The 27,644-nt window shown below is 32.3% G+C and overlaps 5 protein-coding genes and 2 non-coding genes across 9 annotated transcripts; 3 read left to right on the top strand and 4 right to left on the bottom strand.

The window, feature by feature from the left end:
- Positions 1-2,064: 2,064 nt before the first annotated feature.
- On the bottom strand, positions 2,065-2,136 carry TRNAG-UCC. Its single transcript has one exon. It is a non-coding gene; the product is annotated as a tRNA-Gly (tRNA).
- A 910-nt stretch (positions 2,137-3,046) lies between these two features.
- LOC124915070 (striated muscle preferentially expressed protein kinase) lies at positions 3,047-4,184 on the top strand. Its single transcript, XM_047455719.1, has one exon. The coding sequence runs from the start codon at positions 3,177-3,179 to the stop codon at positions 3,972-3,974; it is 798 nt and encodes a 265-aa protein (XP_047311675.1). The 5' UTR covers positions 3,047-3,176; the 3' UTR covers positions 3,975-4,184.
- A 4,893-nt stretch (positions 4,185-9,077) lies between these two features.
- On the bottom strand, positions 9,078-9,956 carry LOC124913762. The gene is made up of 2 exons (XM_047454178.1): positions 9,474-9,956; positions 9,078-9,336 (listed from the first exon to the last, which is right to left on the bottom strand). Exons 1-2 carry the CDS (start codon positions 9,780-9,782, stop codon positions 9,217-9,219), a joined length of 429 nt encoding a protein of 142 aa, XP_047310134.1. The 5' UTR covers positions 9,783-9,956; the 3' UTR covers positions 9,078-9,216.
- A 3,059-nt stretch (positions 9,957-13,015) lies between these two features.
- Positions 13,016-13,087, top strand: TRNAQ-CUG. Its single transcript has one exon. It is a non-coding gene; the product is annotated as a tRNA-Gln (tRNA).
- A 3,117-nt stretch (positions 13,088-16,204) lies between these two features.
- LOC124916649 (caffeoylshikimate esterase) lies at positions 16,205-17,376 on the bottom strand. The gene has a single exon (XM_047457395.1). The coding sequence runs from the start codon at positions 17,341-17,343 to the stop codon at positions 16,396-16,398; it is 948 nt and encodes a 315-aa protein (XP_047313351.1). The 5' UTR covers positions 17,344-17,376; the 3' UTR covers positions 16,205-16,395.
- A 4-nt stretch (positions 17,377-17,380) lies between these two features.
- LOC124916647 (serine carboxypeptidase-like 31) lies at positions 17,381-22,975 on the top strand. 2 transcript variants are annotated; one of them, XM_047457391.1, is made up of 12 exons: positions 17,381-17,518; positions 17,685-19,368; positions 19,777-20,272; positions 20,553-20,660; positions 21,073-21,168; positions 21,281-21,373; positions 21,442-21,524; positions 21,634-21,921; positions 21,996-22,126; positions 22,206-22,301; positions 22,375-22,480; positions 22,656-22,975. In XM_047457391.1, exons 3-12 carry the CDS (start codon positions 19,987-19,989, stop codon positions 22,800-22,802), a joined length of 1,434 nt encoding a protein of 477 aa, XP_047313347.1. In that variant the 5' UTR covers positions 17,381-17,518; positions 17,685-19,368; positions 19,777-19,986; the 3' UTR covers positions 22,803-22,975. The 2 variants fall into 2 exon arrangements, with proteins under 2 accessions (XP_047313347.1, XP_047313348.1); XM_047457392.1 differs by lacking the exons at positions 17,381-17,518; positions 17,685-19,368 and having other exon boundaries at positions 19,589-19,939; positions 20,033-20,272.
- On the bottom strand, positions 22,943-25,715 carry LOC124916648 (exosome complex component RRP4 homolog). 2 transcript variants are annotated; one of them, XM_047457393.1, is made up of 8 exons: positions 25,564-25,715; positions 24,924-25,175; positions 24,625-24,726; positions 24,501-24,546; positions 24,288-24,377; positions 23,902-23,967; positions 23,736-23,804; positions 22,943-23,582 (listed from the first exon to the last, which is right to left on the bottom strand). In XM_047457393.1, the coding sequence occupies exons 2-8, from the start codon at positions 25,076-25,078 to the stop codon at positions 23,139-23,141; spliced, it is 972 nt and encodes a 323-aa protein (XP_047313349.1). In that variant the 5' UTR covers positions 25,079-25,175; positions 25,564-25,715; the 3' UTR covers positions 22,943-23,138. The 2 variants fall into 2 exon arrangements, with proteins under 2 accessions (XP_047313349.1, XP_047313350.1); XM_047457394.1 differs by having other exon boundaries at positions 24,924-25,170; positions 25,564-25,691.
- Between the last annotated feature and the right edge of the window lie 1,929 nt (positions 25,716-27,644).

Here is a 27,644-nt window from a genome sequence, read left to right as displayed (position 1 = left end):
GTTTAAAGCTCGTTTAGAAAGCTCGTTTAGAGCTCGTTTAAAAAGCTCGTTTATGAGCTCGTTTAAAGCTCGTTTAAAGCTCGTTTATAACTTAAACAATGAAATGAATGCAACATTAAAGTAAAAATTGTAAATATACTTTTCAACTGCTATGTGTAACAAATTAGTGGAAATAAACTATCAAAATGATAAAACACTAGCTAATAACATAATTACAAAAAGCATTTTGCTTTAGTTTTAGAATACTTCTAAAAAGGCCATAACACACAAATATTATCAAAAATATTTTGCTATTATCAAAAGTATTTTGCAATCATCTAATAAGATAAAGCATCTTGCTTTAGTTGGAGTATACTTCAAAAAAGACCAAAACACTTGCATATTATCAAGAACATTTTGCTCTCCTCCAGCAACATCTTACCATTATAGATTACTATCACAAAATCAACATACCTACATCATAAATAACACATCATCAGGCAATCTTTTTGCTAGTCAATATATTTTAACTATTGCATAAATAAAAGGATATCAAATATACACCATAGTAATTAGGCTTACAGATTCCATCACCTGAATCAAAAATATGTCAACTGGACAGTTATTAGGGCACAGTTAATTCTAGATCCCTTCAATACTAATAAATCGTTCTACAGTTTTAACCAAATGACCAATTTCAGGTAATGGAATCGATCAGGAGCAAATTCATTCACTCTACTTTCCCCTTGAAATAAAACCCTCCTCAAAAGACAACTTAGCACAACAACAGGATCCATTAATGAGCAATGAAAAGTATGCAGCTAATGATATAATTTACATCTTAGTTCGTCCATCCGAACCAAAAACGAAAGAGATTTCTGCAGAAATCTTAGGCAGGTATCGGATCTACTAGAGATCATTCATTCTACTTGCTCGATTCAGAACAGAAAAGATCATATATATATATGATATTCTTTTAAGAACATTTTTAAATCTCAGACAGGTATCGGATCAACTAGACAGATCATTCTACTTGATCGAATCTGAACAGCAAAAATCATATATTATAAATAAATTACCTCAAACCCTAATATCAGTATAGAATTCATGTAGATCTACAAAATTCATACAAAGCTGAAACATGGAATGGTTGAAATCTTATATCAAAACATTAAAGACACGTCCGTGGAGAGAAAAGAAAAGCGAGAAAACCTGGACAGCAGAAAAAGCAAAGAGATCAATACACAGTGTAGATTCCTAGCAAAGTGTCTCGAAATCTTGTACGCAATCTAGTCAATCCCTTCTCTTTCTAGTCAACTAAGAGCATGATGAGAATGGTGGGAATAATAAACTCTTTTCTTTTTCCTTGTGAGCTGCAACCTTGAAAACCTAGACGGAAGAGAAGAGAGAGTTATGAGAGATAGAAGGATGAATGACCCTCTTTCAGTTCTTCTACATAGTTCTAGAGGTATTTTTTAAAAAATATATATTTATTAATTTAAATTTAATTAAAGATTATTATTATATTAATTATTTTAATATATATATATTACTTATTTTTTTTTTTTTTATAATTTATATAATCGAACATGTTCGTGAGCCTATTAACGAATTTGTTCGCGAGCCTATAAGCGAGCCTATAAACGAACATGTTCGTGAGCTTACGAGCCGAATATCGAGAAGCTCAAGCTCGGCTCGTTTAAATTTTCGAGCTTTTAAACGAGCCTAAGCTCGACTCGTTAAGATTAACGAACGAGCTCGAACAAGCTTTTTGCCGAGCCGAGATTCGAATAGCTCGCGAGCAGCTCAGTTCATTTTACATCCCTAGTTGAAAGGTATAAATTAGGTTAGGACTTCTTTTAATGTCTAATGACATGATGTTTATTGCATGTGTTAAGGATGAAGGTTAGTTAAGGGAGACAATGAAAGTCAAAACATGATGTATTATTATTTTTGTAATCTGACTTATGTTTATTGTTGTTATATAGACTCTCCTTCATGTAAAGTAATTTCGGCTAATTCAGTTTAATTTATTAATAATAATAAATAAAAAGCAAGTAAAATTGTTAGTCTAGTACTTAAAAATGCGTCTGCCGGGAGTCGAACCCGGGTCTATTGCTTGGAAGGCAATTATCCTAACCGTTGGACTACAAACGCTTATATTTTAGGTTTTAATTGTTATTCTATTTAATGTATAAATTTAATAGGTATAGACAGTCATTAAATTAAATAACTGCAATAAATATAACTTATTGTTTACGGTAAAGTGTTCAGTAAGTTAAATGATATTGCCACTCTATCTCTTTCTTTAAGAGCTTATTTGTTAATAATAAAATTTTATCAAAAATAAAAACAAAAATATTGGTTTAAAAAAAAAATTTGATCTGAAATAAATAAATAAATTATTGAAAAATCAATTATTTTAATCCAATTTTTAGCACAACTTTTTCTAATCTAATTTCATCATATTTTTTATATAAATAAAAAATTGACTTTATATTTTTATTTTATTTTAACCATTTTTAAAAGATAATTATGATTATAATAGTAACAAAATACTTATTTTTAAATAATTTTATTATTGTTAAATAAATAAAACTTATTTGATCTGTAGCAAAATAAGAGAAGTGACAATTTCTTACACAAATTTTCAATAATGCTTAATATGACATTTTTTTTAAAATATAATAATTGTGAAAAAAGAGTATGATAGATTTGAGAGAGAGAAAAAAAACTGTGGGTATACGATAGAGTTAGGCTTGTATGAAGTATGGTTTTTTGTTTTTTTTTATAAGATTTTATCTCAAAATTCAATTATTTTTTTATCCATTATTTAACTATTTAATCATTATTTTTATATATTTAAATATTAAAATTATCTTTTATTTAATTATATAAAGTTAATTTATCTTTACAAAAATAAAAATATATTTTAACTTTAACCATAAAAAACTTTTTTTTTTAAATTTAATCAAACATAATTTTTTTAAGATAAAAAAAACAAAAAGAAAAAGTCCTTAGTATATAGATATGATATGACTGCCTTTCCTTACTACTTACTAGAAACCAGTCTCCCCCTTTCTTCCAACTCTCTCTCTAATGTCTCATCGCCTGAAAATGCCATGTTTTCATACCTAAAGCTCTGTTCTCACTTCTCATAAACCTAACATTTAACACCCGAATTGCACTTCTTCATAATGGGTAGCTGCTTCAGCACTATCTTTAAGCCCACCGCCTCTGCTCCTCCACCTCCTCCTTCAAACCACCAACGCTTATCCGATGTCAGATCCGACATTCCTTACCAAGCCGAATCCACCGCGCCTCCTCTGCCTCCAGAAGAGGAGTCGGTAAAGGAAGTTCTATCCGAAACTCCACTTCCAAAGTCTCAGACTCAGATCCCAAAGATTGAATCACCCCAAGACAATAAACGGGTAAACTGGCCGCCGGCGATAGAGAAGGTGGTTCCCAAACCAACCATCGTCCCTTCTCCGGCAGAGGAGACGTCTGAAATGTCAGATCTTTGTAGCGTGAGTGAAAGCGTCTCCGCAATGTCGACAGCCACGGCCACTGAAGAAGGTGAGGTGCGGCAACGGTCGCCGGCGAAGTTCCGTAACCGGCTGGTCGCGGGTCAGAGGAATAATGCAGTTGGTAAGTCGCCTATGAGAAGGTCAACCCAGCCGTCTCCAGGTCGTGTTCAGACTGGCGTCCGTGACCGGCAGAAAAGAGATTTGGGGGAGATTTCAGGTAGAAGGTCGAGATCGCCGGCAACCCGCGTTGCCGGAGGCGACGGTGTCGTCGGAGGAGGTAGGAAGCCTGGTCTGAGCCGGAGTCCGTCGGGCAGGAGGGCCGGTAAATCTCCCGGTCGGGCAAGATCCGACCCGGAGAAATGCCCGAAACAGGAGGAGCCCGCTAACAACGAAGACAAATGGCCACCGACGGTGAAGGAGTCACTGGAAAACCCGCTTGTGTCCTTGGAATGTTTCATTTTTCTTTAGACAGCACTGTAATTTTCTAGAAACTGACAGGGTCAATTTCGGAAGTCTGACAAGCCCCAAAGATTAAAAAATAATCTTGGAGCATGCGTTTCGTGTTATGTTTCATTGGGACCATGAGCTTAGATTGATTGAAAGTCAAACCTAAACTACTTGAGATGGCATGGTCATCTTCTGTTCAATAATCTCTAAATTACCCTCATTTTTATTAATCTGCTATGAGTTGTTTCTTTATTTTTTATTAATCCATGAATTATCACCTACTTAATTCACATGAGTCTTTGCTAACTGCACTTTTAATTATAGTTAAGAGTTGGCTAAATTATATATATGTATATCTTAATTATGCATGCATGCCTCAATTATTATGCACTAATCTTGTGGAAGTTTGGATATGATATTGTTATTTATTCTTATTTAAACATTTAGTTAGGAGGAAAGGTGGAGGCCCTCCAAACAAAAATTGTTTGAAAAATATATACTTAGAATTTAATTAAATCAATGTATTATTTAGGTTTTTTGAACTTTAATACTTTATAAAAAAAATTATATATTTTATTTGTGTAACTAGCATTACTCTTTTCAATTTTGAATCAAATTCTTAACTTTCTATTCATTATTTTGTCATTTTCTTTTACTGAGATTTATTTTCAGAATGTTTATCGTGACACATTGATAGTCCCGACCTTCAATTAATCATATTTTTTTTTTATTAATGAGAATCGAACATTAATTCTATGTTTCTTAAATAAAAACATTTTTATAGAATAATATAAAAATGTGAAAAATCAAAATTAATCGAATATAGTATATGAGTGTGTTATGATATGTGTCATATTGAATAGAACATCATGTTCCTATAATTAATGTTCTCTACAATAATAATTTAAACTCTTTGTGAGATTTTCTTTCACCTTGAGTTTCTTTTATATTTCATACTTATTTACAATATTTTCAATTATCAACACCTGATTTTCAATACAATTAACAGTCATCTACTCCTGTTGATTCTTGTATTTTTTTTTTTAATTATCTTAATTCATTCATATTATTGTTCTCCGTATCAATTGTCAGCTTAAAACAAATTGCTTGCTAAATATGATAAAGACAAAAAAAAATTGTTTTTTGTTTTCTAAGTTTAAGAGTTTATATCTTTTAAAATTTGTCTTTTTTAAGCTTCAAAGTTATCTTTTGGTTGTAATGACTTAGGACCGTTATGCTGTTGATGATGATTGATTAGACAGCATTAACTATTTTGGAGGGAAGGATAATCCCTTTTAGACTAATTAATTAATTAATTAATGGGTGTGGTCCTCAAATAATTCACGAGAAGGGCAGACCGTTGCATAACATTGGTGGGTGAAAGAAACTCTGTCGGCTTCCTACCAGAATAAACCCATAAAAGTATAGACAGTGAAAAAATAAAGTTGATTATGAGATCGACATTTGTTTACCATGCGGGCTTGAAGATTCAAATTTCAATCAGACACCCCGCTTTATGTGTACAAATGTACGATGGACATCAGCTTAACTAATGTTTAATTTTTTATTTTTTTTAAAATTTAGAAAGCATCCTAAGTCTTTTCCCTTGTTTAAACCTATCTTGTTATTTTTATTTATTTTTTGGATTTTAAAAACTATCAAAACATTAAAGTATTACTGATTCTTTAATCCGATGTTACTATTGGAATAGATTGACCGAAGTCATTAGTTTTGTTTTAGGAAATATACTTTCCTTTTTTTCACTAGGGAATTTAAAGATTTTAAAATGTTATAAATAAGTTTTATAAAGAAATTATATATCTTAAGAAGGTTTTTCTATCAAAATAGTATAGTAGATTTGTAACGGAATTGAATAATTTTTAGATATTAATGATCAAATGTAAATATGGTTATGATTAGTATAATTGATTCACAAAAATGTATAATTATTTAGTGGAGTGTAGTATTTGGAGAGAAATTTATTCTATTGGAATTGTGGGGATGGTTCTTCGATCAATTTTTGGGACGACAGTTGGTGTAGTGTCAAAAATCTAGTTACGACGTATCTCAATTTGCTTCCATTGCTATATGTAGAAATGTCACAGTTAAGGACATGTTTGAATCTCGATATATTGATTTTGCTAGCCGAATTAGATATAGAAGGAGAGTAAACATTATAAAGAGTTCGTCTTATAATAGAGTTACTTTTGGTAAGACGCAAATAAGTGTCTCCGTCTAAACAAGACGTTATGCATTGACAAAATATTTATAGTTTTCATGTGGGGCATTGTTACAAGTTGTTTGTTAAGATGAATTCATATAATTTTTGTTGAGAGAAACTTTGGGAGTCAAATATTACATCCAATATCACGTTCTTTGGATGAAGCGTTATTTAAGGTGAAATTCTTACGGATGATATGTGCATTAAAAAATATTGTATTATGGTTAGTCGTTGTCGTATGTGTCATGAGAATGTTGAATCGACAATTCACTTACTTTTGTATTGTCGAATGGTGACTAGTATCTGAAGTATTTTGTGGAGTATCACTGAGATTCATTGATTGATGTCCGAATCTTTGGGTAATTGTTGAAAATTTTGGATTGATATGACTAATATGGTAGACCTGTATAATAGGGTTACTATCCTAATTATTTTTTGGTGAACTATTTGATTTAAGAGAAATTGTTGAACTTTCATTTATCGTAGTGCGATTCGTATCATTTATAATGTTATTATTATGATTATTTATGAGATTTATCTCAGAAAGTCGGTAGAGTCCAACGAAGATTTAATCGTTATTTTTGAAGACTCACAAGCTCGATAACATATTAAGTAACGTTTTATTTATTTATTTATTTTCACATGTCATATATTTTTGTTAAATTTAATTTTGTTAGTTTATCTCATGCATATTTAATTATTTTTTTTAGATTTACTTTGATTATATTAATAGTAGAGATATAATGCATATATCACTTATGAACTAAATATTATGAGTTAACTTATTTCAACCAAATTATTTTCTCTCTAAAAATAATAATATCAGAATGACTTTTCTAGTATAGCAGAGTATATTATTTTTTTTTCATAATTTATATTTGAGTTAATGCTGAATTAGCTCAATGCGACATTCAGTTTAACTAGATTGAATTTGTCGTTTCGAAATTTTGTAATCTTTGATAGATTTCATGTTGCTCATACCCTTCAATCGTGTTGGTGGCCATTTGTCGAGTTCGTTATCGTCTCCTTTTTACGGTCAAAAGGAAGATGTTGTCGAATTTGAATTTTTTTTCTCATAAAAAGTTTTTGAAATTTATGTTTTATCTTGAGACCATTTTTTTGGTATTTTCTAATAATTTATTATTTAGATGTGTTTCTCATTATTTTGATCATTAGTTATAATTTAGCATAACTTTTTTAGGTATTTTTTTTAATTTTCGAGCAAAAGATTTTTTTTATCTTCGTTCATAATTTTAGGCTGAGATTTTTTGACATCTCTTGATTCTTTTATTTAGTTTACTCTCTTTTATCACTATTATTATTGAATTTAATGAGTTTGTATTTGAGTTACCCTAAAAGAAGGAGTAATTGATGGATTTTTTTTATTATAATTTTAATATTGATAAATTTGTATTTTATAATTTTATTTAGTTCAATTGATTTTTAAATGTTATTTTTTATTATTTGCAAATTAAGTTTGTAATTTTTTATTTAATTTAATGATAATTAATTTTTATTTTATTTTAACAAAATATTTTTTTATTGTGGTTAAGTATTAATCATTTAATTAAATTGCATAACTAATTTTTTCAAAGAAATTTAAAATTCAACATGTTCATATTTATTTATTTTTTTAATTTGTGTACCTATAAATATTAAAAATAACATATTAAATTTAGAGATACTATCACAATTTCAATAACAAAGATCCCATTGAACCTGAATTTAAGTTCATATGTTCAAATATTGTTGGGTGTTTCTAAATTTTGTATGATAAGAAATATATAGTTTTTCAATATAATTTTATAATTAAAAATAATGTCTTTACAAAATTAATTTATAATTTGTATCAATTATATATAAAATAATTGAATAATAATGTGAGTAATTGAGTATACATACAAATATGACCCTGAGAATAAAATAGTAAAATAAATAAAATATAAAATCAAAATCACGTTGTCAAATAAATTATCGAACTCGTAAATTTTATAAAAAAAATTATTTTTCGTGCTTATCGCACTCTCTTTTAAGAACTATATCGAAAATGTTTTAATAATAAGGGTGAGCTGATCAGGACCGAAATGAACTCAAGAACACCAAAACATATATATACTAAAAGTGTGACATAAACTTTAAACTCCAATTTTTTTTTTAAAAAATATAAAAAAATAATTATTTTTTTACTTTTTTAATTCTCAAAAAATTAATTTAATTTATTATATATTTTTTTAATTCCTATAATATATTCATTTCATTCATAAATTTTCCAAAACAAATTAAAGCCCATCCAAAAAAAAAATATAAAGCCCACAGTTATAATAATATTATGAATATTACTTATTAGCCTTCAATAAATCATTCAAGATTCTATGGTTTATTTTGAAACAAATAGTTCATTAAAAAATTATTGGATTATTATCCAAAAATAGTTTAATTTATATATTGATCTCTCTCTTGATTCTCTATTTAGTTTATTTAAATGAATTTTGTTATTTAAATATTTTTATTCAATTAAATAATGATTAAGTAAGTTATTTGGATTAAAAACAGCTATAAAATAATAATAGATAATAAAAAAAAGTAAAACTACTTATATAGGATTGTAACATGTAATAAACAAGACATCAAAAAGTGTAAAATATTTAAGATCTATTTTAAAAACCATAATCAAAGACATGAGAGTGACAAATTGAATTTCAAAGTGGAGCATTTACAGGGAGAAACTTACTACATAACAGGGTTCATCATGTCATTTTTTATGTACGACATGAAATGAGTCTAACCAGATAATGTAAACAATTTGAAAAACCAGATAATTATGTACGTACAATTGCCTAATCAATATCAATTACTAATTAAATAGCTAATATATTTATTGATATTCAAACCATATTGCCTGGATTCCTTGAATATATATATCAATCTGGTCTAACTAAACCAGCACCAAAATGTCATCCATTCCCATATGGCCATATACTACTCTATATGTACAAAAACAATCAAGCTGAGCTTAGTTTAAGTCGTGTTTGAATTGGATGTTTATGGTGAAGCGACGATGAGCCGGTTTGGCGGTCTGGGTCTGGGGCTGGGTTGAGCTATGAAGCGTGGTATATGGTCTCCTGGCATCAACACAGAGAGTTCCATGGCTTTCACAGATATCTGATATATACAACAGAACACACCATTTGTTAACCATGCATGTTAATTAATTAATCATGAAACAATACATGGCCGGCCGGCCCATGGTTAAAGAAAAAGAAGGTACGTGACAGTGACATGAAGAGATGATTACTGACTTTTGGAGAAGGGAGAGGAATGAACTTGCTATTGAGTTGCATCTGTGACTCTACGTCCAAACTGTATCGTCGGCGGTGGCCAGGTGGTGACTGAGGAGGAGGAGGCGAAATATTTCTGAGGAACCTCTCGAAAATGGCCATCAAAAGAAACATGGAGATTAGAACAGCAGTAGCGATGAACCCAAAAGAAACTGAATTAACAGAGCTATCAAAATGGCTCCAATGCTCCTCTTTTCCTGTGTTTAATAATAATGGAGACTCAGACGGTACCCAGCTGCCCCGGTACTCATGTTGACCTCGTTCTCCCATTTTCTTTCTTTCTTTCTAGATTCTAGCTAGATTCTAGATTTGAATAATAAGAAGAAGAAGGCCATGCAATGCAATTATATATATATATGTTGAATTAGTAATGGTAAATGTAGAACAGAGAGCCGCATAGCACAGGAGTCATTGATAGACTGTAATTTAAAAATGTAATGGACGGTCGTGTTTGTAAGCCACTAAGGAAGACAGAAGCAAAACAAAAAAAGAGAGTGAAGAAATTAAACGCGGGATGGAGGGCACTCATGGGCAGCATCTGACACAGAGAGGTGACTCAAAGTTTTTCACATAAAAAGACACCATTTTGGGGATTTGGATTTCGATTTAGATTGCAATTTCACTCACAGAGACAAACAAACAAACAGACAGACATGGACCGTCACGCTCTCTCTACTCTACTCTAGCTTGTTTGTTGGAATTTGTGTCTTTTGTCTTCACTTGTTTGTTTTCCCTTATTTGAATTTAACTGTTTTTGCTTATCATTGTAAATAACATTACACTAATAAATAGAATACATAATAATTGCAATCACTTACAAAGTATTAATTATCTTGATATTTAATAATAAACATGCTGGACAAAGCTTACATTAATTATTTATTGAATAATGTTATTTAATAAATAATTCATATATTAACAATGGTTACTATGAGTAATCTTAATAAAAAATAAAATAAAAATATTATTATGATACATTACTATTGAAGCTCTATAGACTGTATTTGATTATGATTTATTTGAATAATCTTAAAATTATAGACTATATTTTTATCCATGATCAATTTATTATTATCAACTAAAAAATATATTTTTATTGGATACATTGACCAATGAACATTACTGAATGGTCCTGATCATTCTTCATCTGTTATTCAATATGAATCGTCAAATCAGGGACCCATAAACTGAAAGGGTACATATTTATATTCATATATAGTTGATAAATTACCTTTAAGTATTAATAATGAAGATTAATAGAGAGATGATATTGGCTTATTTATTGAAAAGAACAAATAAATGAAGATTGTTAGTACTAGGACATGTTTGTTTGGACTTTTAAAAATTTAAACACATTAAAACAAACAGGTCACATGATACTTGAGAGAGACCCAAATAAAGGAAAAGGAAAAAGAAAAAGGAAACAAGTGAGAAGGAGGGTTGCCTCTTGTTGGACAGGGCCTAGGGAGCCTTGTGGGCCTAAGGAAACATTTTTTATAAGTTTAAATATGATTTATTTTATGTGAAAATATAAAATATTATTTAATATATATATATATATATTATGAAAATTGTTTAAGCAACAAAATAATACATTAAAAATAAAAAAAATAATTTAGAAAAACCTACTATAAGTATTCCACTCATAAGATTCGAGAAAAAACGATTAACTCCCCAACTGACTTTACCTACTTTCCAAAACGAATCTCAGTAAGCATTATAATAATTGTAATGATACGAATCGGATAACTACTATAATTTTCTTGTATAAATTTTTATTTTATTTTATACACAGAATATTATAAAATTGCACGGAGTTGAAACGTTGAATTGTCCATTAAACTATTTTCTCTTTTCATCTCATTCAATCATGGATTTTTCTCTGGTATTGGTCAATGCTAATAAGATTAACATGCCTAATTATGTGATCAATTAAAATTGAACATTCTCAATATCATCTTACTTTTTATCCATTGTGAAATAAGTATGTATTGACCTTAATATAATATTCGTGGGCAAATCCTATCTTATGCTTGTTTGAATTTTTGTTATAATTTCTTTATTGGAATTGAAATATTTTGAAACAAAATTTATATCGTATCCAGGGCGCGGTTCGGACCGGTCCGATTTTTAGTGTCCATGCGAAAAAATATATTTTTTAACTTGTTATATTTTATGTTATATAGTAAAGATTAATATTTTTGTATTATATTTAATTTAAATAATTTAATTGGTTAAATAATATAATAAACAATTTGCATTTTGGATCCTCTACTCTCGTGTGCACCCAAGTTCCCTCCCACGGGAGGGAGTGGGAGAAAACAGTAAAATATATATTATTTTTAATGATGGTCTTAGAACAAATCAAATGGTTTCAAATATTTTTGTTCAAAATTCTCTTAAAGACATAAAAACCAACCATATATATAAGGGTTATAAGCAATTATAGAAAGAAACAATAAAAAAAAAATAGAGGTGTAAAGATCAACTTCATATACTTTAGATGACCAAATCATTAATAAACAACTTTAAATCTAGAATGGGACATAATATATATTTATATACTCAATTAGATTTATATAAAAAACGAGAAACACAAAGTCAGTCGGCCGCACTACTACTTTACTATGGAAAAAAAAGCACATAAAAAGAAGAGAGAGAGGCGAGGAAAACAAGAAAGAATTGGGCACTAATTTTATTTTTTTAAATTAATCTTCAATTGATTAGATGGATTGGTTGAGATTGTTTAAACGATCTTCTATAAATAAAACCAATGGATAATTTAAAACAAATAAAGATGATACATACCTAAATTTAACTATTCAAATAAGAATGTATACGAGGTTTAAATTTAAACAAATAAACTGACATGAAAAAAAATTATTCCAAACTGTCCTGCTCTGGTTCCATTTCATTTGTCTCTAGAATTATTAAAAAAATATTGCTGCTTTCATGTGACCCAAAAGCAAAACACACACACAAAAAAAACATCAAGATCCCCCACATCCACCATTAATATAACTCTCTTTAAACTCGTGATCTTAATATATATATATATATATATATATATATATATATATATATATATATATATATATATATATATATATATATATATATATATATATATATATATATATATATATATATTTATTGTTATATATTGATTTTTCTTTGATGAATAATTTATGACAAAATATGTCCTAACTTTATATTGTTTTTCATCATATTTTATGGATCTTTGAAAAAAAAAAATTATTTAAAGAAACTTGTTTTACCTTTTCAAAAATAAAATTCATTAATGAAACATAAGTTAAAAAAAGTATGGTCAACCATTATCTATCATTCATATAATTTGTGTACACTTTAATAATAATAGCATCCACCCAACTTGCTTTTTTTTTAAGTTGTATTTTAAGTGTGTTACTGCAATAAACTTTGAAATATATTAGCCAAAGGACTAAATCAAACATATAATAATTTTGTTATTAACAAGCAACAAAGGTCCTATGGTCTAGTGGTCAGGACATTGGACTCTGAATCCAGTAACCCGAGTTCAAGTCTCGGTAGGACCTTTCTTTTTTTATGTCTTTAACAAAAATATATATTCTACAACCAAAAAATAAACTAAAGATCATGTTTAAATAGTTATAAGAAAGTTCTTAATAAAATTCAATTTTTTGAATAAGATCATGCTTGTGCAACCAAAATGAATGAGTTAAGTTTAAAGGAAATTTAAGTCCATTATTTGATTTAGAGTTTGACCCTTTGAGAGAACTTGTTTATGTTAGTGGGACATATATTTTTTTTTTTTCAATTATGAAAATTTATCATCACTTAGATAATCAATTCTTTGACAAATATTAGTAAAAAGCACCGAAAATAATGTCTTTTCCTTTTTAAAGAAAACATTCTTTAGGATATATGTCTTAACTTTAAGAACACACTTAAAAATAAATTAAAGAGCATTTTAAATAGTTATGAGAAAGTTGCTAATGAATCAATTTTTTTGAATAAGATCATGCTCACGCAATCAAATGAGCCCTATAATTTAAACTTTTTGATTTTGAGCTTTAATCCTACATGACAATTTATTTAAGTGTAATAGATATAATCATATACATTTAATTACATCAAAAATATCATTTTATATATTATTTTGTTTTAAATTGGTCATTATATATTTTTTTGATTTAAAGTTACATACATTAAATTTTGTTTGAAATTATTTTTATACATTTATTTTTGTTTAAATTTATAAATATCTAAAACAATTGAAAATATTATAAAATTATTAATTTATATTAAAAATATGTACAAATTCATCATATACCTACTATATCCATTTTTTATTTTTTTTAAGTAATACTAAAACAAAGTTTTCATTTTCATCTTGAATAATTTCTTCAAATTCATTCTTAAAGGAAGACATGTCTGTTCTATTTTAAATGTTCTGTTCTTAAACGATGGTTGCAAACTAAGTAACGACGATGTTGTTTTAAAAATATTATTGTTAAGAAAGAAGAAGATATCCGGTAATCATATATTTAAAATATAAATAATATGCAATTAGAGCCTACAACGTTTTTACTTTTATTCTATTTGTGACATTCTCAAACGAAATATCCCATATCTAGCATAACTTTCTATTCTCTTCATTCCTTTCGATTTCTCTCTAGGATTGAATGAGTGCATTTTCATCTGAAGTTATATATCTCTCTAAATATCTTCAGCGGTTCTACTTCTTCCACTGTGAGTTCTTGAATTTCCTTTTTTCAGATATTGTAGATTACCGCTTCAAAATAGCATTTCAACATACTTACATAGAATGATCTTTCTTTTGTTTTATTCTTCATCAACTCTTGGAATTCTTCCCATATTCTTGGAAAGTTGATGATGTTCATGTTTGCAACATACATCCTCCAGATTTGTATTACAAAAGAGCATTCCTCAAATAAATGGTTTATGTTTTCCTCAATTTCCGAACATAGAACACAGTTGATATCAAGAATGTTTATGTATTTTCGAATTCTGTCTTTTGTTGTCAACCTTTTCCCGTATACAAGCCAAATAATAAATTGGTGACGAGGAATAATCTTTAGAGACCATACCACATTATGTCAATCTACCTCCTGTCATCTTGTTCTAACCATTTCCCATGACTTTCCTGTAATAACTTCTCATTGCTTTTTATTTTCCAGCATATTTCATCATTACTTTCATTGAGTTGCTTCTGCCTCATTAGGTTTAGGATTTTATCACCTTCTAGAATACGCCTCAAAAGTGAATCACATTTACCTTCATAGACGTCTCTAAATGAGTACTTGATGTATTCTCTTCTAACTCTATTTTCTTGCATTTTTTTTTGAATATAATGGGAATATTATCCAGCCAAGGATAATGCCAGAATAGTACCCCTCTTCCATTTCCAATTGTGGTTTTCACCATTTGAAAGGCATCTTTTCTTGTTTTTAGGATTTTCTTCAATGACCATGTCATTCTTTCATTGAAGCTTCGTGTCCAGATACTCTGCTCTTCTTTCATAAATCTTGTATGCACACATTTGACCCATAGGGAGTCCGCTTTTTGCTCCAACTCCCATAAGTTTTTGATGGTGAGGGCTTTGTTCCATTCAACACAACTTTTTATTCCTAGTTCGCCTTCTTCTATGAGAGTGCAAACATCCTCCCATTTGACTTTTTTTCCTCCTCTGCCTTGTGTTTCTCAGATGTAGTCTCTCATGATTCTATCGAGTTCAGCCATTACTTTCTTTGGGATGACTATTTGTTGTGCCTAGTAGCCAATAATTCCAAAGATGACTGCATAAGACAATTTTTTCGTAGCCCAACCCAAGACAGAATTTCTAACATTTTCTACCAGTTGTCTGAAGTGATTGTATCGGAGTTGTTTTGATGACAGAAGTACTCCAAAGATGTCTGTTTTCTACCAGTTGTCTGCATATATTATTTTGTTTTAAATTGGTCATTATATATTTTTTTGTTTTAAAGTTACATACATTTAATTTTGTTTGAAATTATTTTTATACATTTATTTTTGTTTAAATTTATAAATATCTAAAACAATTGAAAATATTATAAAACTATTAATTTATATTAAAAATATGTACAAATTCATCATATACTCATTATATCTATTTTTTATTTTTTTAAGTAATACTAAAACAAAGTTTTCATTTTCATCTTGAATAATTTCTTCAAATTCATTCTTAAAGGAAGACATGTTTATTCTGTTTTAAATGTTCTGTTCTTAAACGATGGTTGCAAACTAAGCAACGACGATGTTGTTTTAAAAATATTATTGTTAAGAAAGAAGATATCCGGTAATCATATATTTAAAATATAAATAATATGATAAATATTACAAAATATAAAACATTATATCATAATATAAAAATCGTTAAAAGATTGAATAAGTCGGGACTTATATAAAAATAAACAGTTATCATTTTGGCGAGAATGAATATGATTTAATTTGGAGACGAAATAAATTTATTAATAAAAATAAATTTTAATACATTTTTTTTTAGAAACTAACATGATTTTAGTGGGAATAAAGTAGTGGTATAATTCATTCATGTATCCAATAAATGAAATGCAAGGTTAGTTATAAACAAATAGACATTGTTAGTAACAAATATGTGAAATGCATAGACAATTTAAAATCTATGAAAATGAAATAAATAAACTTTGAGTTTGAAGATTTGATTATTGTAGAAGACAAGCCAAATTAGACGATTACAGTACAGAAGAAAATGTTCATTGATCAATGGCAAGAACATGAATTACAATTGATTTGATATTGAGATCTTGACAGTTTAAATGGTTTACAGCAGCAGCAAATGAATGAATGAATGACTAATATCTCAATTACACCTTGCATTCAACCAGTTGAGGATATCACGACGAACAATTTCAACGTTCTCATCCGTCTCTCCGAACAGCAACGAATGCATCATCCCTTCGTAAATCTTCAAGGTTTTGTCCATTCCCATCGCCTGCTCGTACAGTTCCACACTCACTTCCGGATCAGTCACAACGTCCGCACTCCCATGGAGAACAATGAACGGTAAATTAACATCCGATAACCTCTTGCTCAGGTAATCGGTCACTTTCAGCAGTTCCACCACCGTTCCTAATCGCGGTTTCCCTCGATATCTCATCGGATTCATGTTTCCAATCACTCGTTTCTCCGGCACTTTCACGGACTTGTCGAGAAGATCAGCCGTCGGAACGATCGGAAGAGTTGGGAAGAATCTCGCTAGGAAGGTCAGTATCTGTGGAATCGGCCATCTAGGTTTTACTTTGTCGGAGATCTTGCACATAGGAGCGATGAGGATGGCGCCAGCGAAGAAACTAGGTTTTCGGAAATGAATTAGCAGACAGATCGCTCCTCCCATTGATTCTCCATACAGAAAGACTGGGAGGTTATTCAATTGCGGGTTTTGCTTCATGATGCAGCTAACGTATGATAGGCAATCGTCAATTACTAGGTCAACGTTTGGTACGAAGGCTTTGAGACCTCCAGATCGTCCATGGCCTTCGAGGTCTAAGGCAAATGAGGCGAATCCTTTCTGAGCTAAGAAGATTGGACTGGACTGGAAGGTCCAGCTGATGTCGTTGCCATAGCCATGGAGCATGAGAATTACGCCGCGAGGTGGGGAAGTCAAAGGTAGCCATGATCTAGTGAACAGAGATAGGCCTCTAGGGGAGTTGAAGAATGACTTGGTGGATTCTATGCCTTGAAGACGGTAATATTCTTCTTCCGGCGTGTCTCCCCAGAAGTGGAGCCGCTGCCGCTCTCCAGCTTCCATCTTCTTGGCTCAGGGTTAGGGAAAGGATATAGGGCTAGGTAGCTCTTTATCTTTTTTCACTTGAGTTGTGGGTGCCGAGTTTAATCCCGAACTCGGGTTCCTGGTTCAACTCACTGAACTCTTAATAGTATGAGTTTTGGTCTTATTCCCACAAACTGTTTGATAAAATTACAAGGTAACTTGTTTGAGAAAACACCCATTTTGTCTTATTGGGTACACCTTTTTACAAGCTATCTTCTTTTCTCGTATAAAAATTTCCTTTTTCTTTACTGTGGACATTTGATAACATTTGCAATCAAGACATGGAAAATGGTATAAAGTGAGTGTCTTATCTTTTGCAGGAGAGAATAACAGATAAAGGATAATACTTTGCTCATTGGAGAGTTGGAAGAATGCCCAAAAGTAAATTGTTAGATGGAGATCGAATGCGCGTGTCTTTATCTACTTTTACCAAGTCTGTAGTCTGTGGCTCATTCAAACTAACTTGTGGGTTATGCAAGAACAATGATTGTTCCAACGTGCACACACGTTGCACATGAGTAGTAAAAAAATGGATGTGGATTGGTTGGTACAGAATATTTACATTGGAAGAATGGTCCCTTTTTCAGTGGGGCAGTAGTGATTAGTGTCGAAGCAATCCTTACTTTTTCTTCCTCATTTTTTTACATGAACTTGATATAGTTAGTTAGAGTAGCTGCTAACAATGAAATGTTTTTACTTCTAGCAGCACTGACTATGTCATTGATATCTATTTGGAAGATGGAAAGTGCATGCTCAGGGGATTTATTAAAACTTTGGACATGTATGAGAGTTTAATGAATCTTCAAGATACATGTGAAACATGGGTGTGAGAAGTGAATGGCCCCTTTCTTTCTCTATTCCGTAGTGCTGCAATCACTTTGTTTAAGTTGACCTTGCCCGAAACTTCTTTTCGTGAGATGGTGGTGGTGGTGGTGGTTCTAATAGCACAGAGAAAGTGGGTATTTGAGCAGTAGTTAAATAAAGAAAAGAAATACCTGGTGATGATATTCTCTGGTGCTGGAAAGCACCTTCATTCTATACTTGTCTCACTTTAGAAATCTGGATTTATCAGGTTTGGCTGATGAGGTCACATATCCATGGCTTTCTCTCTCACCACATAAATGAAAGTGAGATGAGGAAAAAAGAAAAAGGCTCCACGTGCAGTGTGGGTGATGCATCTCCCCCCTAACTTTTTTTTTTGAAGTTCCAAAACCATGCTTTATTCCCATCTCACCTTTAGTGGAGAATGAACGCTCTGTTTAGAGGCCCCTTTTCACATTGATGAGATGGGGCAGAAGGTCTTAAAACTACAGTGTTGCTTTTGTTCATGGAACTTGATTTCAAGGTTGAAAACTTGCAAGCGCTATATAGTCCAAGAAGTCCCAACAGTGGTATCAAATATGATCAATAGTAGCATGCACTTCAAACAACAGAGATCAGATAATTAACAATAGAGAATTGCTACAGCATAAACAAGGGTATTCTGGGAATCATGTTCGTCGGACTTATGGATAAGGTTGAATCAGTCCTGTCTAGGCTAACAAAAAACAAATAGATGTAGTGTAGTCTGTCTAGCAATGAATATTATATGACCATCATCTCATTATTCAACTAATTAATCCACAAATGGGTGCTTGATCCTTCTGTTCAAGCACTAACTAAGTTGGAGTCCAGGTATCCAACTTTTCCATTTGTGTACGTAGTCTTTCTTTCTTTTACATACGAATGGATGACTTTTAGACCAAATGGGTCACAATCCACACCCAAGGTTCGCCACAAAATTCCTTCATTTCATTTTCTCTAATTCTGTGCATGTATGATGATGAGGTTTCATAAAGTTAGTTAAAGCAGCTTCCCTTTTTATTTATATTTTTGGGTTTGGGGGCATTATCAATTGCAGGCACCACAAATCTGGAATCTATGCGGATGATGAAACATCTGATCTGACCGTTGAGTATCATAGTCAACATGCATGTAAAGTCGCCACGTGCCTGCAGCAAGCTGGTACCTCTACTATTTCTGCACATTAATTTATTCTCATGATTGATGTCATCACAGGAGATTTGATGTTATATCACTATCCCACCTCAGTATTTATTATTTTTATTTACCCATGACATCCAAATTGGTTCTACAAGAATCAGTTCCTTTTAAGTCTTGAACTGAGAGTACATTGATTAAAAAAAATTCCCTTTTTATAGATGAACTTATTTATTGTTAAACTAAAAACTAATTCAGTGCAGCAGTACACATTCAACCTTTATTAGTCAAATGATCTGTTTTATTGAAGAATTGATTAACTTTAACTTGTGAAAAAATGATTCTTTATAAACCATATGTGGCCTAGTAATGTATTATTTAAATGAAGTGTTGTGGTGTGCTCACATGAGGATGATCCACCAACCCACACAGAGAATTGGAGGATCCACTCAGAAAGGTCTAAAACATGAGACTGAAGAAGTGCTGACTGGACTAAATGACGGATAGCCACGTAGGATTACTGATCTCATCATATCCCTCGAGTAGTATATATATGGACATGTGGGACTTTGAGCTTTTCATCCTCTGGCCTCAAGTAAAATTTGGAAGTTGTCTTTTTTCAACCTGTACGTCTTATTCATTATGGATTGGTTTCCACTTATCATAGTAATTCTTATTTCATCATCAGCTTGTGTAGTGCCTGTTATAGGCGGTAGACATGGCCGATTTCCCAAAGAGAAACAGGTGAGTTCACTGCAGGGAGTCGGGGATCTAGTGATGAACTTGCCTGGCCAGCCTGAGGTTGGTTTCAGACACTATGCTGGATATGTAAACGTTAACGCGGAAAATGGAAGATCTCTCTTCTACTGGTTCTATGAGGCCTCAACCTTACCAGAAGAGAGACCTTTGGTTCTTTGGCTCAATGGAGGTTCGTAGTGTGAATATCAACAATGTCAGCTCTAGAAATAATTAAGAGCTCTCTCTTTTTCTTCTTCTTTTTTCTAGGGTGAAGAATAACCTTTGTTTTTTTTACCAAACCCTTATAATAATCCTATCCCTGCATGATGATTCTATGAAGCATTAGAGTTTTCATGCTATCTAAGAGTCTTGGAAACAGTCCTTTTTGCTTCGTTTATATATAGAGAGATTTAAGTGTGACCAATTAAAGAATTAATAAGATGACATATATATATATAATATTATTACAGGGCCTGGGTGCTCTTCTGTGGGATATGGAGCAACACAAGAGATAGGACCCTTTGTTGTGGACACAGATGGCCACACTCTCAAATTTAACACTTACTCATGGAATCGAGGTATATATTCGACTTTTTGAAAGTCTACTATTTTTGTTTATTCTATTTCTATGGTTGTTTATGTTTAAACATGGAAACACTCTTATTATATTTAAACACAACATAAAATATCCCTTATGAAATAAGGGTTCAATCTGTCTTCCAATATCTGGGCAGTTTTGACTGTATTGCTAGTGCTTGGTAGATGGGGTTCTACACTACTTGTAGTTGCTCTTTATAAATTAATTTGTTGTGGAGAATGGTTTCTTTTTTTAAGGGCAATATCTTAATTATTATAATAAAGAATTCAGAATAATATTTTACTATATAATAATAATAATAATATATATAGAGTCACATAATTATTTTAGTTTGTCACAAGATATCATTATTGTGTGTGTGTGCTTTTTTTTTAATATTATTTTTCTTGCAGAAGCAAACATGTTGTTCTTGGAATCTCCTGTTGGAGTTGGTTTTTCATATTCAAATACCACTGCTGATTATGACAAACTTGGAGATGACTTTACAGGTGAGATGGTTCCATTTTAGACATAATTCAGCCAGCTGATTTATAACATTTTTATTAGAGCGGAATCTAACTCAAATATAAAAATATATATATATAAAATCACTCACGGCAGCTATTGATGCATATGCGTTTCTGCACAATTGGTTTCTCAAATTCCCATCCTACAGAAACCAGATCTTTTACATCGCCGGAGAAAGCTATGCAGGTATTTTTCCATATGCGTTTCTTTGTTAATTAAGTAAAAGTAATTAAACATGGTAATTGGTTTAACAGGTAAATATGTTCCTGAGCTGGCTGATTTAATCCTCAACAAAAACACGGATTCCTCTCTATTCATCGATCTCAGGGGTATCTTGGTACTAAACATATGTTCTTTGCTTTGGATGACTACTACTAGAATTACTCGTATTTATGTATGATAGATGAAAAACTTGTATCCTAAAAAATATTAAAAAAAATTGTCAGCTTGGAAATCCGGAAACGTGTGATGCCGAGGATTGGAAGGGACTGGTGGATTATGCATGGAGCCACGCAGTGGTGTCGGATGAGACCCATAAAACAATAAGAGAGAGTTGCGATTTCAACAGCAACAACACATGGAGTAATGAGGACTGCAGCCAAGCTGTCGAGGAAGTTCTCAGACAATACAAGGAAATAGACATCTACAGTCTCTACACATCGGTATGCGGTTCGGCCAGCATCGAACAAAGTCTCCAATCCATGCAAGTCGTGTTCAAGACCAACTCTAAAATGGTTAGTACTATTATATACAAATATATATATGAATGGATTCTAACAGAAGTACGAAAATGGATGCTTGTTAGCAGATGCCTAGGATCTTGGGCGGCTACGATCCTTGTCTCGATGAGTATGCCACGAAATATTACAACAGACCCGACGTCCAGAGGGCACTCCATGTTAGCAACGGAATCCACCTGAAGAACTGGACCATATGCAAGTAATATATATGCTCTTATTTAAGAATTTTCTCTTGATGGTGTATTTATTAAAATATGAATATTATGAGTTGGCTGTAGCATGAAAATATTCAACAACTGGCTAGATTCAAAGGAATCTGTTCTCCCCATATACAATAGGCTTATTGGGGCCGGGATGAGAATATGGATATACAGGTAATTAACAAACTAATAACTATTTATTATTATGTTTTGAACCGACCAATCATTATAGTTTAATTCTCAACAGCGGAGACACAGATGGGAGGGTTCCTGTATTATCGACAAGATATAGCTTAAACTCTTTGGGACTTCCCATTACCAGATCATGGAGGCCTTGGTATCACCAGAAGCAGGTTAATAATAGAGGCCTTGATCTAGAGTCTACACACAGATTATTTGAAAAGTGCTTCCAAATCCAAGATACCAAAAATTGAAGGATTTGAATTTGAAATAAAGAATGAAGTTTAGAATTATAATGTTTTTACTTAAATTAAGAAATTTAAATTTTACATATTTTGTTTGGATCAGGTGGGTGGTTGGTTCCAAGAATATAAAGGTCTGACTTTCGCAACCTTTAGAGGAGCTGGACACGCAGTGCCCATCTTCAAACCGGGAGAGTCGCTAGCCTTCTTCTCATCCTTTATTCGGGGCGAATCTCCTCCTTTTGAGCGATAGATGAATAAACTAACCTAGCTATAAATGAATGAAAACTAAGATGAATGAGGCATATTATATATTAAGAAAAGAGAGATGATGTTTGAGATATCATCATTTGATCAAATAGTCAGTCAGTGTGTGCTTTGTAGTAACCACTCTAAATAAAATGACTGATTTCCCTTCTTGAGCAATCTCTTTACTATTCAATGTTATTTCATCAACATATCAAATTCTTCAACAAATCTATCAAGATATCACAACAAATCAAATCCATCTTAACCTTCATTACTCAAAATTCAGAATCCCATTCTTTTATAAAAGTACAAATAAAGTGAAAAGCAGCTCCAGCCAAGATCAACCCTTCCTTTTCGTAGAGCTTCTTCGTTCAGCTTCTTTCTCTGCAACCAGGACACAGAATTCTGACCCAAGCATGTCGTGGATATCGATATTCATAGAAAGACTCAAGTTCACTACGCCCATGATCACTTCTAGGGTAATGCTAAACCCTAGATTAGACAAAGCTCGGACAGCATTTGCAGCCCGACAAATGTAATGCCTAGTATCCAATGGAGTGTCCACGTTCTCTTCTTCTCCTCCGATGGACTTGCCACTCTGTTCCTCAGATACGTCCATCTGATCATCTATATTATCTTCTTTGGATTCAACATGCTCACCAACCCATATAAAACCATTACAGCCAACAATTAAGTCAATACCATACTGGTCTAGGTGGTGAAAATGTTGTTTTCGCCTCTTAACAAGATAAGGAGGGACTGTTAGCAACTGTCCTCTCTTGAGCTGTAGACATGATATTTTAAAAGATCCATTAGGGTAAAAAGTATTAACCACTTCTAAATGACATAAACTGGCACATAATTTTTTTTTACAAAAATCATGAATATTAAGATAAAGAGAGAAAAAAGTATAAACAACTCTGATATGAATACCAACCTTTCCATACTTCTGACTTCTTGCTTGTAAATGTAAACTACCATCATGTTGGAAGCCTCGTACCTCGGCCTAAAATATATGAAACAGTCAGGTTTGCCAGTCCCCATACAATGATCTAACTATTTATATTTTAAGATTCTCAAATAAACACTAATAATAAACTTACACAAATGACATCATACTCTCCAAAAATGCTGCGCATATTGAGCTCATCCACTGCAGTTCTTCGTCTCTAGAATTTTTAAAAGAAAGTTCTCTTTAATCATTTGGTGAATCGAATGAAGGACAGATATGAAACATTTTTTGCAACCTTTTCAAAGGAACAAAAAGACCAAAGATCGATAAGAGTCTCACAATCTGCAAAGCATTAAACCATTTTCCAAACTAATAATCCCTATACAGGCAGTTGAAACAAGTGCAAAGACCTCTTAACAATTTCAAAAACTTAAACAAGCCATTGAAAGTCATAGGATCTCTCCATAATGTCATGAATTGGCATGTAGCCCTACAATATTTGAGCTCATCACTAGATTGGCCGGACTGATGCATTACCTGAATACCATCGGGCAAATTCATAGAAGATAGCATCAACACGGCATCTTGCCTAAAATTAATCTCCAACCTCCAGCGCTTTTGAGCAACCTTAATTAATCAAAGGCAAAAAAATAGAACAATCAGTTCTGTTGAATATGATATTTACTGATATCATAATGCACACATGTTCTTTGAACAAAAACAGCATTGAAGAAGAGGATTATGATTCACCTCAATCACACGTCCAACTATGATATCTCCAATTTCAGGCTTGTACCTAAGAATCATACAGCAATTCTTCAGTTTCTCAAGCAATAATTGTGCAATTCTCCAATTTCTCAAATGCTCTAAATACCTGGCCCTCAAACCTCGAACGTAGACGAGTTTATTGACCCTCTCGACCACACCACAGATTGTAGCAACTACTTCTCCATCCAAATCGTTTGTTCCATGCCCCCTTCATGCAAACAATTACAGTTAGATCAATAATTAAAAAAAAAATCAAGTTTCTCAGCAATCATATTGTCAATGTTTGAATATATATTTATGTTAACTAACTTCCTTTCACTGAACCACCCAAGATCAAGAAAGAAAACTGGAAACTAGAAAAATATAAAGCATTGCAGAGTATAGTTCAGGAAATGATGAATTTACTTGAGAACTCCATCTTCGTAATTGACTGGAATGGTGTCTGCCACGATGACTGTAGCATCGGAATTTCCCTTTGTTGACAATGACTCTAGCTTCTCCAAGGCATTCTGCAATCTGATCTTTTGTGTTTGACTAAACGGTAATTGTACATTTCTCATATCTCGCTATAACTTTCTTTAAACAAGAAGAACACTCTCTCGAACTGAAGAAGCTTCGGCAGCTCGGTGTCGTCCTAAGCCTGAGGTTTGTGCTGTCCTAAACCATTATTTTTTTTTTAAATGTCATTCAAATAAATACATAGCAACGAAAAATTCATTTGCATATCTAGCAGAAAGAACCATAAATGAATAAATACATAGAAGAGAAAAAAAAAAACATTTCCATGCATTTTCCTAAATTTTCCACTTAACATCTATTGCATCTACTGCTAGTCAGAAGGCCACTAATGTTTGCAAATTATAAACATTAATAAATCATAGCTGCTCTTCATTTCTAATTTCTAATTTCTAAACTAACAGTCTAACATAAACTAACATACTAATTAGTAAGTAGTCTATTAAGAAGCCTAAAACCAAATGATTAAGTATAGTGGCGTCCAAAAAGATTCAGAAATCACTCGTAAATAGATCAAAATGACAATTACCTGGAGGCTGGACCGCTAGACGGAGATCACGGCCGACCTGTGAAGTTGAGTCGTGATACGGTGCTACCGCCTACCGAGTGTCAACTGAGCAGACTGCCGACGAAGAACTGAAGAAGAAGAAAGACTTAGGGCTACTGGGCTAAGAAATGAAATTGCGCGAACGAATCTGAAGAAGAAAAAAAGACAGAGTGATGGGCCTAGGGCTACTGGGTTGGTTTTAGTATGCTGCCAGTTGGGCCTTTATTAGATCTAATGGGTTGTGTGACCTGTGGGTGTAGTGGTAGCTGGGCCTGTTTTAGGTCTACTGGGCTGTGGGATTTAAAATTTTTATTTTATTTTTTATAAATTGTTTTTGTCAGTACAAATTTTAAGATTTATTGATTCATTTTTGGAAAATTTGACGAAATGACCTTACAAACTGGGTTATTTGACCTGGTGGAAAATTGATAATTTAATTGCGCTCGTGGTGATTTTATTTTTTTTGGACGATTTTGCCCTTGTCGCGAAACGTTAAGTCACTTAGCGTTTCGCGAAGTGACGATATGTGAAATGTCCAAATTGCCCTTACTATTTAATATAACCTCCGTACTTTTTTTTCATTTCTTTTCTTCTCCTTCTCTCTCTTCCTGCTCTTCTCCTCCTTCTCTCTAAACTTCGGCGGCGGCGGCGGCGATCTCGTCGGAGATCTCGGCGGCGAAGTTCGTTCGAAATCCACTATGAGCTCGACGACGTGCACGAGCACTGTTCCAATAGGTACGTCTATTTGAAGCATGTTTTATTGATGTTCGGTTTCTGAGATTGATTAGGGTTTACTTCCCGTTTCGCTAAGTGCCTAGCGATTCGCGAAGGACTTCTCGTTTCGCTAAGTGCCATATGATTCGCAAAGGCATTCCTGTTTCGCTAAGTTCATAGCGATTTGCGAGGTATTAATTATCCGTCTCTAAATCAAATCATGTTTTTATATTGCAGCTGAAGTTTTCGTTTTCTATAATGGAGAGTGGAAACTTGATGCTGATGGAATACTGTATTTTGATGCATCTTCAATCAAAACATTTGATCTACCCTAAAGTACTCGTTATGCTGAATTACTTGATATACTCTACGATAGACTTAATCTCCAGATATCAGCATACGATTTAGTGCTCCAAGTGAAGTATGATATTCCGAATATCAGAAATCCAAAACCTGTTTTTATTGATAATGATGGGGATTTGAACACATATCTATCACGCTTGATTTTGGGTCGAACAGTATCACCATTGTGTGTATCTGTAGTGGAGAAGTCAGCGTTTACTAAAGAAAAGATACCACTACTTACATACCCAACTCAAGAAAGTATACTACCACCACAACTTACTCAGAAATTTGTTCCACCTGTTGTACCCTTGGAATTCTTTGTTGAAAGTCAAAATGAAGCCGGAGAAACCTCTTTGCCTCACATCCCACTTACTCAGGACTTGCATGTTAATAGTGGTGAAAAAGCATCAATACCTATACAACCAAGTGCAAGAAGATCATCATTGGGTACACCAACTAGTGCAAGAAAGGCATCAAATGGTACACCAACAAGTGCAAGAAGATCATCAATAGGTACACCATCTAGTGCAAGACGATCTTCAATGGGTACACCATCGACAGACCCGACAGACACATCACCGCCAGACCCCACATTTGCGATGGCATTAACTAGTGAAACCGTATTGGAAGTTGGTTCGTTGTTTGAAAATAAAAAAGAACTTCAACTTGCTCTATATAAATATGCGATGGCCAATCATTTTGAATTCAAAGTGGAGAAGTCAAGAAAAAAAATCTTTGGGAACTCAAATGTTTGGATGAGACATGCAAGTGGAGTTTGCGGGCTGTGAAAGGTAAGTTTTCTGAGATGTTTGAGATCCGGACATTTGAGCATCAACACTCATGCTCAACTTTGTCGAGGCCCAAGAAAAAAATGCAAACACCAGCATGGGTTATTGGGCAGTGCGTGAAGAGCAAGTACATGGACCATCATCATAACCACTTGCCTAAGAAAATAATTGAAAACATGCAGACAACTTATGGGATATTTTTGACTTATAATAAGG

This window comes from Impatiens glandulifera, chromosome 9 (genome assembly GCF_907164915.1).
Source record: "Impatiens glandulifera chromosome 9, dImpGla2.1, whole genome shotgun sequence".
Lineage (NCBI taxonomy): Eukaryota > Viridiplantae > Streptophyta > Magnoliopsida > Ericales > Balsaminaceae > Impatiens > Impatiens glandulifera.
Note: the sequence above shows the minus strand (reverse complement) of the source record. Positions and strands in the feature narration are given on the sequence as shown.

What these genes read in the sequence shown, in the direction of transcription:
- LOC124916647 (XM_047457391.1), top strand. Translation starts at nt 19,987, where the DNA reads ATGGATTGGTTTCCACTTATCATAGTAATTCTTATTTCATCATCAGCT. An exon ending in CACTTACTCATGGAATCGAG is followed by an intron (nt 20,661 to 21,072) that starts GTATATATTCGA and finishes TTTTTCTTGCAG; the next exon opens with AAGCAAACATGTTGTTCTTG. An exon ending in ACTTGGAGATGACTTTACAG is followed by an intron (nt 21,169 to 21,280) that starts GTGAGATGGTTC and finishes CACTCACGGCAG; the next exon opens with CTATTGATGCATATGCGTTT.
- LOC124913762 (XM_047454178.1), bottom strand. Translation starts at nt 9,782, where the DNA reads ATGGGAGAACGAGGTCAACATGAGTACCGGGGCAGCTGGGTACCGTCT. An exon ending in TTCCTCTCCCTTCTCCAAAA is followed by an intron (nt 9,337 to 9,473) that starts GTCAGTAATCAT and finishes TGTATATATCAG; the next exon opens with ATATCTGTGAAAGCCATGGA.
- LOC124916649 (XM_047457395.1), bottom strand. Translation starts at nt 17,343, where the DNA reads ATGGAAGCTGGAGAGCGGCAGCGGCTCCACTTCTGGGGAGACACGCCG.
- LOC124916648 (XM_047457393.1), bottom strand. Translation starts at nt 25,078, where the DNA reads ATGAGAAATGTACAATTACCGTTTAGTCAAACACAAAAGATCAGATTG. An exon ending in TACGAAGATGGAGTTCTCAA is followed by an intron (nt 24,727 to 24,923) that starts GTAAATTCATCA and finishes GTTTGCATGAAG; the next exon opens with GGGGCATGGAACAAACGATT. An exon ending in GAGAGTATGATGTCATTTGT is followed by an intron (nt 23,805 to 23,901) that starts GTAAGTTTATTA and finishes CATATATTTTAG; the next exon opens with GCCGAGGTACGAGGCTTCCA.
- LOC124915070 (XM_047455719.1), top strand. Translation starts at nt 3,177, where the DNA reads ATGGGTAGCTGCTTCAGCACTATCTTTAAGCCCACCGCCTCTGCTCCT.